Raw genomic sequence first — 13,016 nt, 5'->3', positions numbered from 1 at the left:
GTGTCCTGTCACATGCACACCCCTCCTTATATAAACCGTGTAGTGTGTCCTGTCACATGCACACCCCTCCTTATATAAACCGTGTAGTGTGTCCTTTCACGTGCACACCTCCCCTTTCAAAGGCCCTGAGTCACAGCTACTGCAGAGTCTGTGTCACTGGTGAGCGACTCCCGAGAGGGCAGAGCCAGCACTTGTTAATGGTGGTGCTATTAAAAAGTAATTTTTGATCTGTGCGTAGTTGAAACTGGACTCCAGACCCAGAGATAGTCAGGAGCGACTGTAATCAACTGAGTAGTGAATCTTAAGACACTGCTGGGGATGGGCGTGAGCTGAACTCCTGAATCCCATCGCTTAGAAGGCCCGAGGCAGCAGAAAATCAGGAGTTCAAAGCCAGGTTGGACCATATACATTGTGAGGTTCTGTCCAGTAAGTAAATTCTAATTGATACAGCCATGCTAATAGGGAAATTAATAATAACTAAATAGACAGTGAGTGCTAGAATACAAATATCATTTTGTAACTACTACAGTAAGGCTCACGTAAGCGTCATCTGTGCAGGCTGGGGAGGTGGCTCCGTGGGGAAAGGGGCTTGCACCATGCCTGACAAACTTAGTTCAATCCCCAGGACCACATGGTAGGAGAAACACACACACACGTGATAGCCCATAGCATATGCCTCACACAATCATACACACACATAGAACAAGCAAGTGTTATAAAAACGAAAGATCACCACTGGTATGTGCAAAATACGAAGAAAAATTTTATGAGACTCGAGGTCTTTACATGTTTTAAAGTGTTTCTCCACAAACTGTTTTAGGCAAATAAAAACAATTGCAGAGCAAAAATTAATTCTACAGTGGCTAAATCTACAGTCAGTAAACGGATCGATCCCCCTTCTTGACATCACCACTGAGAGCTGTGTGGGTAGCTGATGCAGGGGAAGCAGAGGCAGGCAGATCTCTCGATTCCAGGCCAGCCAGAGCGACATAGTGAGACCCTGTCTCTAATAAATAAATAAATAAATAAATAAATAAATAAATAAATAAATAAATAAAGTGAAGAGTGAAAGAATCAACATCTACATCAATGGATCAGGTAAAACAGTTATTTTAATAGGTGCTTAAGAGACACTTGAGAAGATTTTTAAGATTTATTCTTAGATCCAAAGAGGAAACCTAACAACTATTGAACTCGGTGAACATTTCCTTGGTATGACCAAAGGGATCAGAGACAGAAATGACAACCCAAGGTGAAGTGGTAGAACTTAGGTTCGTAGTGCAGATGTCTGGACACCACTGACGTTTCTGTCAATGCGTTTAGAATGGAAGAGTGTATATTTCATTAAATTTTAATGTGACTATTCCCCCCAAAGTAGTAAAAAGCCAAATGGTAGAATTTCCTCTTTAAGAGGTTAGGAGGAAGTAAGGGTTCTGGGAATGCACTTAACATCGCTCCAGATGCCTGACTGGTGGACTCTGTCCACTCGAGATGATAAAGAAGCCGAGGTTATCATTAAGGAAGCTGAGACATTATGTGGGCATCGTGACCAATGATAATATTCTTGGGATGGATTCTCAGAAGGAACCAGCAACTGTTGGTTACATACTTTGAGAAAGTTCTTACTAATTTGTACCTCCCATTAGACATAGACATGTGCTGTTTCCTTTCATGCTGGACAAGGCATGAGAGGACGTCACTATCTGTCCGTGTCATTCTGTTTATCTGGACAGTTGTATGACCATGTTCCCTGACCTGTTGCTGGTCACCAGCACAAGGCAACTTAAAGAAGAAAGGCTCATTTCTGCTCATGGTTCCATCCTGGCAGGGAAGCATGGTGACAGGAGGCACGGTGGCTAGGGCAGAAGCAGAGGACGTATATTTGAACCACAAGTACAAAGCTGAGAGAGTGAACTGCAGATGGCTCAAGACTTTAACCCTCAAAGCTCTCCCACGGGGCTCTACAAGAGAGAGCAACTGCATATATAGACAGCCTTTGTTCATTAAAGGGGTGGCTTAGTACTGTGCAAACATTTCAGGCAGATAGTAATTCTTTCTGTGTTACTTTGTGACTTAAATTAGGTTACAATGTGATTTTTTTGTGCAGGCTGCATGATGTGGTGCCAGTATTACTTGAAAGGGAAAATAAGAATAGTTAAAATAGTAAAAAATAGCCTCTCCATCATCCTAAGTGTGTACACACGTGAGAGTGATAACGGCAAACAGTTCCAAAGCTTGATGAAAATATATTTATATGAAAGGTAGTTTTCTACCTCAGCAAAAATCATAGATTCAACTAAGGGATTTTAAACTTCTCTAGGTTGAAACATATATCTAAATCTATTTATGTGTCTGTCTACCTGTCTATCTATGTATCTATCTACACATGTACACACATATATAAAATGTTTAAAGTTGAAAGACAAAGAACAGGAAAATACAAAATAAATTATTTATATCTAGCCCTAAAGATGATTAAAACCCACAACCCCAGTGTGCTTAATAGGTGAGTCGTCAAGACAGTGAGTTCACAAGAGACACCCAGATGGCCACTAAACGGAGAGTTTGCCCAGCCCCGTGTGCAAATTAAAATAATTGTATTATTTTCAAGCTAGGAACACTTTGCTTTTGTTTAAGCTCAGGATCAGGAAGGGCTGGCATGGGCCAGATGATCGCGGCACTCACACACTGCTGGTGTCGTCGAAAACCAACCCAAGCATTCTGGAAAGTCGTTTGGCAAAGTGATTCAAAGGCCTTCCATCCAGGCTTTTAACTTAGGAATCTCTATTATGGATATTGGTAAAACCATTCAGTGACATCAGTCATGACTGCCGTAACAGAAAATGAGTGTCACCACTGGTCTGCTGAGGGAGCCTGGTAGCAGTTCTGGCAACAAAGCTGCACAGAAATGTGGACCAGAAGCTTCAGTGACTGCAGAGCCGGACACAGTGCTGCAGACTATTAATTAACAAGCATTTTCCCTGTCACTGAAGGAATCTTAATATCTTCCACATCTTTGTATTTTCATATATTGTCTTAATTTTCTAAAATGAAAGTCATCTTTATTATGGGGAGAGGTGGTTTTTTTTTTTTCTTAAGTAGTTTTATCTCTATTTTTTTCTCTTAAATACATTTCTCTGTATCGCTAAACAAAATGGATTTCTGCCACAGTGGGTGGAGCTGATTCTGCAGTCTTAGCCCTGCATGTCTGTAGAAATGCCACGTGGTGTTCCACAGACCATCACAGTGCCTTTGCTACTACGCCATTCCAGGGTCACCTGCAGCTTAGCCAGAGGGTCCTTCTTCCTTCTAAAGATTTGTCTTTGTTTATTTCGCGTGTGTGTATGTAACAGGCACGAAGCAGTCAGAGGACAGCCTTGAGGAGTTTGTTCTCTCCCCTGCCAGCTTCACTAGGAGGGGATCCAGGTCTCTGCCCCTTCTCTTGTGAGGGCAGGGTGTTGCCTGGACTCCGAGCATTCTAAGTTGTAAGAAGTTTTCAATTATTATTTTTAGTAGTTTGGTGAGCTCTTATTTTGCACAATACATTTTTTTTCTATTTAAAAGGCTTTTGTTTTTAACTAGACCTCAAGTCTTACAGCTCCCAGTGGTAATTCTTCACCCCGGGTTTCATTCCTCCACCTTTATTAATCATCCCTTCTCTCTCTGAAGTTTAATGACAATTTAGCCCTGTCCTAAACTCAGAAGATTTTAAATGTGCAGGATACCCCAGTCAACTTCAGGTTTTATTGCGCTCTATTTTTAGAGTGCAAATATACTTTCAACTCCGGCCAAGTGGGACATTAAATACTTACAAAATGAAAGTGTTATGCTTTATTATTTTTGAGAGACGTTGTTATTTCGTGAACACACTGGCTGACACAAGGGTAACATAGTTCCCCAAGTGTGTGTGTGTGTGTGTGTGTGTGTGTGTCAGAATGCCTCGGCTGACACGCTTTGTCCTGTCTCAGGGGTCCACCTGTACTACGTTGGCGGAGAGGTGTATGCCGAATGCCTCAGCGACAGCAGCATCTTCGTGCAGAGTCGCAACTGCAACTACCATCATGGCTTTCATCCCACTACTGTCTGCAAGATCCCCAGTGGGTGTAGCTTGAAAATTTTCAACAACCAAGAGTTTGCTCAGCTGCTGGCACAGTCTGTGAACCATGGTTTCGAGACAGTGTATGAACTCACCAAAATGTGCACTATTCGAATGAGCTTCGTGAAGGTAAGCGCTGCCCACCCATCTCACAGTACACAAACCTGTGCCTGCCTGGTATATATTCCTAACACATCTAACAAGAGTGTCAGTGCCTAAGAGGTTGTTATGGAAACATATAGTCCTCTCCTCCCACCTTGCAACTCCCAGAGACAGAACTCCGGTCTCCTGGCTTGGTGGCAGGCACCTTTATCCTCCCCTGAACCATCTTGCTATTCTTAGGCAAACTGAGGGTCTAATGTAGTCCAGGTAGCCTTTAGTTGGTTGAGGCTGTGGATGGGTTTGAGACTCTGATCTGTCAGCTCCACATCGGGGGTAGCTAGGATTCTAGGACTGTGTTCCCTACTACCCCATCACAGGGTCTCTGGTGTGCTAGGCCAGCCTCACACCTGCTGTGCTAGGTCCCTGGCCCCATAGCTATTATAGAAATACATACATACATACATAGAAAATGGTGTGTATTTAACACGGGCCTTAAGTACATGATCATCCTGTGAGGCCAACTGAATAAATGCATCTCCATTCTCCTCCTTTGCTGCTGGTGCTGCCGGGATGCCAGCACTAAGTGGTTGTAGTTCAGCAGTCAGCGTATGATCGTTTAGGGCCTCGGGGGGAGGGGGACTGTGGCACTTTGATTCCTGGGCCCATGTGATACAGAGACAGAAGCAAGTCCCTTGAGTTGTTCTCTGGCCTCCACGTGTACACATACACACACACAGAGACACACACACACACACAGACACACACACAGACACACACACAGACACACACACACGCAGACACACATACAGACACACACACAGACACACACACACAGGGCCGGGAGGGGAACAATGTAACTAAGTAAGTGGAGAAGTTCATCACACTGGAAATTAGTTTTAATTGGTCATTTATAAAAAGTATTTCTAGTAAATCTTGTGTCTTACATATAATTCAGAAGTTAGCAAGGCCCTTGGCGTTCACTCTGAGTGTTCTGCAGTCTCAAAGAAAGGAGACCATTCAAGTCATTGCTTATCTCTGTCCTCTTCTGCCACTAAGAAATGGAAGTTTTTAAGGTGCCATTGGAAAAGAATCTAAATGTGTATCTGGTGCCAGCATTTGTCTCTGGAGTCTGAAAGATGCTTTTTTAGCCTGCTTCACCTTGAGGAAGAGCGCTAATTACAACCCGGGGTGAGGCAGTCATCTCCCGTGCACTGTCTTCAAAAGCTCCCGGACTTCTTGTTGGGCCTGTTTAGTGATGTGCTCATCGCTGGGGGTGATTCCAGATCAAAGGTTCCTTCCCTCCTTCTGGCCGGACGTGGCACCTCTTTAACACTGAAGGAGGCCTTTCTTTACCCCGTAAAGAAGTTGGCCTCTATGTTGTGCGCAGACGTAACCACAGAGTTCTCCTTGTTCGTTATTCACAAGCGCCATTTAATTTTTGACTTAGCTTTTTGGCTCAGACAATTTTCAAAATGAGGCCAGCAACTTGCCAAAGTACTTTTTATTTGGAAGGAAGAACAACTCCTGAACGATTGTTTTAACTGGTTGAGGTGCAGGGCCTTTCTTAGCCCTGCTCTTGATCTGTAAGATAGGGCCGGGTGGAATCAAGACCTTGGTAATTATTCTCGTGATCACTTGATGGGGCTTTGATTATAGAATTTTTGAGGACGCGTTGGCTCCTGTGCTCCAGTAAGCTTTCTCCTGCATCCATTTCCTACTGATTATATAACTAACAGGTAGTGTTACTTTATATAGCTAAAAACAACCTTTAGTATAAAGTATTTAAGGATTTATTCTTTTATCAGTGTGTGTGTGTGTATACCCATGGAGACCAGAAGAGGGTGTCACATCTCTTGTGTGTGTGTGTGGGGGGGGTGTCTACGTACCCATGGAGATCAGAAGAGGGTGTCACATCTCTTGTGTGGGGGGGGGGAGGGGGTCTACGTACCCATGGAGACCAGAAGCGGGTGTCACATCTCTTGTAGAAGGAGTGACAACAGTTGTGAGCACTTGTGGGTTCCTGGAACCGAATTCAGGTCATTTGGACCAGCAGCAAGTACCCTTAACTGACAAACCATCTCTTCAGCCCAAAGCTACAGATTCAAAGTCTGTTGACATTGTTCTTTCAGCAAGTACTTTACCTCTATTCCAAAAAGACAATACAAAGTGGGAAAAAAACGCATTCTAAAGTCTCTGGCTCCAAGATGCATGTGAACAGCTCTCAATGAGTTTAATAATAGCACAGCATTGAAAGAATTTAGTATGTGTTAACATGGAGGACTGTCCAAGTTGTGATGGACATGGCTGGGGGTTTAGGATGGACAAATCCTACTAAAAACGTGGCAGTAGACTAGAGAAATGGCTCAGCAGTTAAGAGCATTTGCTGCTCTTACAGAGGACCAGAGTCCTGTTTTCAGCACCCATATCAGGCAGCTCGTACTTGCCTCTAACTCCATTTCCAAAGTCCTGAAACCTTCTGTCCTCCATAGGTACCTGCATACACATACGCATAGTAAATAATAAATGTTTTTAAGCTCGGTAACTGTAACACAACCGTCGTCACACAGCAGGAAATTGTGTGTTGGCAGCAGAGCTTTACAGACTTTCTGTAGCTCTGCACTGCCATGAGGGAGCCTGGCTCTGCCTGGCCTCTCAGTCTTCTGGAGAAACGAAGCGTAGCATCTTACTCACGTCAATAGGCCACCTCGTGTTGTTTTCGAGATGACTTTGGGTGTTAATAAAAAATTAAACTTTATGAATGTTAAAAGCCAATTCCTATCTGAAAAACCCCAGTCAGTTTGGCAAAGAGAATGTAGAGCTTCTGCCGCATGTTGGCCGTCCTGGATGTCAGAGGTCGGATGGTAAGCACCTGCCTTCAGAAAACCCAGTGTCTGCAAGGCAGACCTGTATGGTAACTGTTGCCATTGACTCTCCAAGCCCAGGGACCTACATGCACATACATACATGGGTGAAATTCATGTGCCCCGGTTTTGTCTTCACAGTTCTCATATTCAGACGTAAGCTTTAAAACTGCTGAAGAAGGTTTATAGCAGAGGTCAGAAGACCCTGGTAGCTACTGTTCTTTACAAGCAAGAATCAAGTGGAAATCTTTGAGTTTCTTATCACTCACACCAACACCACTGTTTGTTTTTCAACGTAAGACAGAGTCTCCCTGTGTAATCCAGTTAGCTTCAAGCTCAGTGTAGCCCAGACTGACCCTGAAGTCGCCATCCTCCTGCCTCCACCTCCCACTAGTGCTAAGATTACGGGATCACGGTACATCCGGTCACCTGGTTTCCATGGTGACATCTGTGGAGCGTTACTGTCCTAACGAGTCATTCTGAAGCTGTGGGGCAAGCCACCTTCCTGGCTGGATGAATGATAGAACCTGCTGCTTCAAGGCAGCAACCAGGTCTCAGAAGAACTTTGGGGGTGTGCAAACTGTTCTCCTGTCAGTTTCACTTGAGACTGGAAGATCAAGAGGTCTGTGCTGTTGACAAGTAGAATTTCATCTGCCAGAGTGGGGAAGAAACATCAGTCTGTCTGACGTCACCTTTACGGAATTTGTAAAGGGAGAATTTAATGATAGCTTTAACAGGGCTGGGGATGTCTGTGGTGATGTGTGTTGCTTAGCTTGAGACAGGCCTTGGGTTTCATTCCCAATGTCACAGAAATGGTTGTTAGGAGGGAACCAAGCATGGAAGCCCACACCTGTAATCCCAGCACATGGGAGGCTGAGGCCCAAGGAGCCACAGTTTCGCAGCCAGCTGGGACTATGTAGTGAATTTCAGGCTGGGCTGTAGAGTAAAACTCTGTCTGAAAGAAAAATAGATGGGGGCCAAGGAGATTGTTGAGTCAGTGAAATGCTTCCCGTGCATCTGTGAGGACCTGAGTTTGGATCCCCAGCATCCATTTCAAAAATTAAAAAATGCCAAGGTGAGATGACTTGGTGGGTAGAGCCACTCACTGCACAGCTTGGCCACCTGAGTTCAGTCTCCAGGAAACATGTTGTATGAAACATGAAGTATGGATGGGTACCTCTGAAGTCCATGAACAAACATCTGCTTACTCCAGACAGGGGACCAATGATAGAGCAAAGTATGGATGGGTACCTCTGAAGTCTAGCTTGTGAGCCATTGAGTTTTATTGGGGTTACTTAGAGAAATAGAAATGACTCAAAGACAGCTAAGTCACTATGTAAAATGCAGAGAGCTCAGCAGATTGGAGTGTGTCTTTTCCCAACTCAGTTGGTCTGTGCCTCTTCTAGACAGTTTGCCTAGCCTGTCTTCCAGGCAGCCCAGCTGTTCTGAGTGTCTCAGCAGACCTTACTGCTCATATCAGCTTGGGGAGGAAGGGGACTCATGAATCTGGTCAGTTCCGGGGACTTCCTCAGGCTTTTAAGTTGTTTGCTTCCTGAGTTTTAAGGAGTTTGCCTAAGTGGGGTACAATGTTTCACTTCCCCTTAGACCATTGGACATTTATGGAGCTTCCCTCTAAGACAGAAGGTTGGATCCTTGAAGAAATTGCTACATAACATGTATAAAGGGGAGAAGAGAAACCCAGCTTCCCAGAGCGGTTCTCTGAGCTCCGGAAGCACACACATACATGCAACAACTACAAAAGCTGGGTGCAGTCCTGTGTGGAATCCCGTGTAGGAGTCAGGTCTAGCCTGATTGGAAAAAGCCCTAGGCTCAGCAAGAGACCTCATCTCAGAAAATACAGTGGAGTGTGATTGAAAAGGACAACCGGTGTTGATCTGTGTCCTCTCCAGGCATGACAGACAGATAAAGGGGCAAGCGATTGCTCAGTTAAGGGTGTAGCACTCTTACAGGGGTTCTGAGTTCAGTTCCCAGCATCCAGCTGAGGTGGTTTACAGCAGCCTATAACTTCAGCTCTAGGGGATCCAACTCCTTTCTAGACTCCACAGGTATCACATTCATACATAAAGCCATACTCAAGTACATACATATATGCACAAATTTTAAAATATTAGGAAAAATAAAGCCAGGTTTGATAGCACATGCCTTTAATTCCAGTGCACAGGAATCAGACAGGTAAGCTCTGAGTTTGAGGCCAGCCTGGGCTACATAGGGAGTTCAGGCCGGCCAGGGCTACATAGCAAGAACATGTTTTAAAAGTATAAGTAAATAAAGTATTAACATAACAATGTAGTGGGAAATATTAAAATATCTGGAGAGATGGCTCAGGGGCTGGAGAGATGGCTCAGTGGTTAAGAGCACTGACTGCTCTTCCAGAGGACCCGGGTTCAATTCCCAGCACCCACATGGCAGCTCATAACTGTCTGAAGATCTAGTTCCCAGGGACCTGACATCTTCACACCAATGCACATAAAATAAAAGTTAAATAAAATATCTTTATTCAAACAACTATTGAATATATTTAAATTTTTTGATTGCCCAAGACTAGTGGGTATTTATTTATTTATTTGAAACAAGGCTGATTCTGGCCTGGAACTCACAGAGATCTGCCTGATTCTGCTTCCCAAATGCTGGATTAAAGATGTGTGCCACCCCACTAGGGTGGTCTGGGGTCCTTGGATAGACTTTGAATGGTCAGTGTCCATGGCCAAAAATTACCCACCAAATTACCCATTCATTTATGGTGTGTTTGTTTTCCTTATGGGCCATAGCCACGAGTCCAGACAGAATTCCATGAACTGACTGTGATCTTTTTACTTAGGAGGCTGAGTCACCCAGATAAGGGCATTAATGACTCTGTGTTTTCCTTTTCCCAGGGTTGGGGAGCTGAATACCACAGGCAGGATGTTACTAGCACCCCCTGCTGGATTGAGATACACCTGCATGGCCCTCTCCAGTGGCTGGATAAAGTTCTTACCCAGATGGGTTCGCCCCACAATCCTATTTCATCGGTGTCTTAAAGGGCCCCGGGCTCTGTGTCTTGCAAACTGTTGAGCCGTGCATGTACTTGAAGGATGGGATATGTCAGATGGGATGAAGACCTGACAAGGAGCCTTGATCATACTTGACCTCTGTGACCAACTGTTGGCTTGAGAAGGTGACAGACCTGGGTAACGTGCTGTTGACATCAAGAACCTGTTCGGTTTACATCGTGACACCCTGTTGTGTAATCAACTGAAATGCTGACTTTTAGCAGGACTTTTGTCTATAGTTAAAAAAAGGGATGGCCAAGCCAGGGACAGATTATCTATTAGAAGAAGAAGAAAAAGAACGCTCCTACGCAGTCCTTTCATTTGGAGTGTCTGGCAGAACGTTTCGCGAAGAGTCAGCCTTTTCGAAGTGTGTTTTTCATCAGGTCCCGAGCCCACACCGAATCATCTTCCCGTGGGCTCTCGTCATATTTTAAAACTATTTGTTTAGAAATGAATGGGGTGTGTTTGTTTTTAAAGTAACGGTTAATCTATGACATACACAGTAGTCTTTCTAAAACTATGCTCACTACTGCTGCCAGGATGTCGTCGGGTGTGTGCTCTTTGCTAAACGTGTGTACAGAGTATTTGGAGGTTATGAATAGTCCACATGGCTAGCGGATCTAGAAAGCATTTGAGGGGCGGGGTGGGGGGAGGAAATGACAGCCGCAGAGACTACACCGTAGAGTCCAGTTCGTCGCCTTCAGTGAGCAAACTGGTGTCTGAATTTGCTGTGTTCCAGTTTTCTTTTAGAGTTTTATCTGACTTTTTTCTTTCCTTCTATCTCCTCTGCTCCACAAGGCAGTTAAGCAGCTGGTTGATCCCTGGAACTGTGAGAGCAAATGAATAATTCCTTTTATTTGCAAATCTGCAGGCTGTGTGTTTCAGCACCCAGGACATGGAAAGCTTGAACTTACTGAGCAGTTTTTACGGAGTTTACAATACAGACATAGGCTTTAATTTCCAGATAAATTGTTTGCCAAACCTAGTAGCGCTCTTCACCCTGCACAGGTTTAAAGAAGGTCCCTATTGGAATCCATTTCTAACTCTTATTTTGTTTTGTTTTGTACTGTTTGGTTTTGTTTTCTTCTGCTAACTTTTCTATTCTCTGCTCTTCCCCATTGAGTACCCTTTTATTCCAGCTCTAGTGGGTTTTCTCTACTGGAAAATTTTAAATAAACCTGTCATTATTGCTTACTTTGATTAAAAATGTGTGTCATTTTCTTTTCCTTGCATGTTAAAATTTTGGATCAGTAAGACCAGGTGATCTTTTGAGTACTCTCTGCCAGATACAAAAAGGTCAATTAGTACCGTGAAGACATGGAACCTGACTTTCTAAAAATGCAGAGTGATTTAAAATCAGAAGAGAAAGGGACCATAACACTGGTGTGTGTGGGGATTATGATAAAACAATAAAATCTAAATGTGTAAGCTTGAACTTTTTTTTTTTGAGGGAGGGGTATGTACCATGGTGCGACCATTGAGGTTAGAAGGTAGCTGGTGGGGCTGGTTCCTCCTCCATAATGGGAATTTCAAAGGTCAAACAGGTTCCTGGGCTGGGCAGCAAACACCATTACCCACTGAGCCATCTCACCAGCCCACAGATGGGTAAGCTGTTTATTGTAAGGAACTTCGGCAGCACAGTTAACTGATGGATGCCCTTAGTTAACCCGAAGGGTAGATTCCTGAACCGAAGGCACACATGTAGGGTGACCGTGGGAGAATATAGCCAGTGTGGGCCAAGAACCAAAACTGCACAGGAGCACAGGATGGCCTTTGTGCCGTTTTATTGAGATAAGGTGCTGATCTCTCTCCTACCGAGGGAATTTTTAAAAATGTGTTTGAAAAAGCAATAGTTTGAGGTTGTTAAGTTTTCTAACCACATAAATGCCACTGTTTCACCTCACATTCTCTCCTGGACTTGGTACACAACCCCAAAATTTTAGGATCTGTTGCCCGTCACCACTTGAAGTCCACTTTAGAATGTCTTACTCCCCACCTACTGAAACTACAAAACATATCCCCATAAACAATGACCGGGCCCAAATTTCTGCTTCTTGTCATTGCCTCTAACACCATCAGTGTCACGCAGAGAAAGCCTGGGCCCACTGTGACCTTGCCCTTTCTGTCTTTGCTGGGCCACTTAGCTTCCATGGGCCTCTCCATGTTTGTTGATTAAGTCACACTCTTGAGCCAGGGATCACTCAGCTAAAGTTATGAATACCCTAGAAATGCCACACACATACAGAAGCCGCCTTTTCTTGAACCTTCTGTAGTCTGTGTTTTCCATTGGCCTGTATCCTTCCTTGTGCCAGTGACCAGGATTAGTGGGTGACAAGATAGATTTTTGGTTATTATTATTATTATTATTATTATTATTATTATTATTATTATTATTATTATTATTATTATTAAGCTGGACTGGGGAGAGGGCCCAACAGGTAGAGGATCAGAGTTTACACCCCTAACACCCAAGCCCACCTGAGAAGGCAGAGACAGGCTCCCTTGAGCAAGTTGACATGGACATTAGCCATATTCGTGAGCTCTAGGTTTGGCTGCGAGACCCTGCCTCAAAGAATAAGGTAAAAGATCCATCAGAAATGATCCGACCATCAGTCTTGGGCCTCCACATGAATGCATGCACACACATACCACATCCACACACCATATACCCATGAAAAAAGCAAATGAGAATTAAATAAAGTTTCCACTAAGAATGATTTATAACTGGAAATTGTCTAATAATATAGAGCTCAGTTCAAGATTTCTCCCCTTTCCTGGTGGAAAGCCGCTTTCACTGTTCTCGAGTTCCTTTGGTGGTTATTGGGCAGTTGTGAGTTGGTGTTACACCATTGGTGCCTTGAAAATGTGCTGGATAAAACACAAAGATCATCCCGTCCATTGAGACCT

The 13,016-nt window shown here is 44.0% G+C and overlaps 1 protein-coding gene across 2 annotated transcripts in view; it reads left to right on the top strand.

Annotated features, from left to right (window-relative positions):
* The window catches only part of Smad1 (SMAD family member 1), a 61,788-nt gene extending 50,291 nt beyond the window's left edge, over positions 1-11,497 (top strand). For both annotated transcript variants that reach the window (XM_005345390.3, XM_026777769.1), the window contains exons 6-7: positions 3,969-4,225; positions 9,954-11,497. In XM_005345390.3, the coding sequence (XP_005345447.1) occupies positions 3,969-4,225; positions 9,954-10,097 (401 nt within the window). In that variant the 3' untranslated portion in view covers positions 10,098-11,497. The remainder of the gene's footprint in view (positions 1-3,968; positions 4,226-9,953) is intronic.
* The last annotated feature ends 1,519 nt before the right edge of the window (positions 11,498-13,016 follow it).

Source organism: Microtus ochrogaster, chromosome 4 (genome assembly GCF_000317375.1).
Source record: "Microtus ochrogaster isolate Prairie Vole_2 chromosome 4, MicOch1.0, whole genome shotgun sequence".
NCBI classification, from domain to species: domain Eukaryota; kingdom Metazoa; phylum Chordata; class Mammalia; order Rodentia; family Cricetidae; genus Microtus; species Microtus ochrogaster.
The sequence above is the reverse complement of the archived record's forward strand: the minus strand, read 5'-3'. Positions and strand labels throughout refer to the sequence as shown.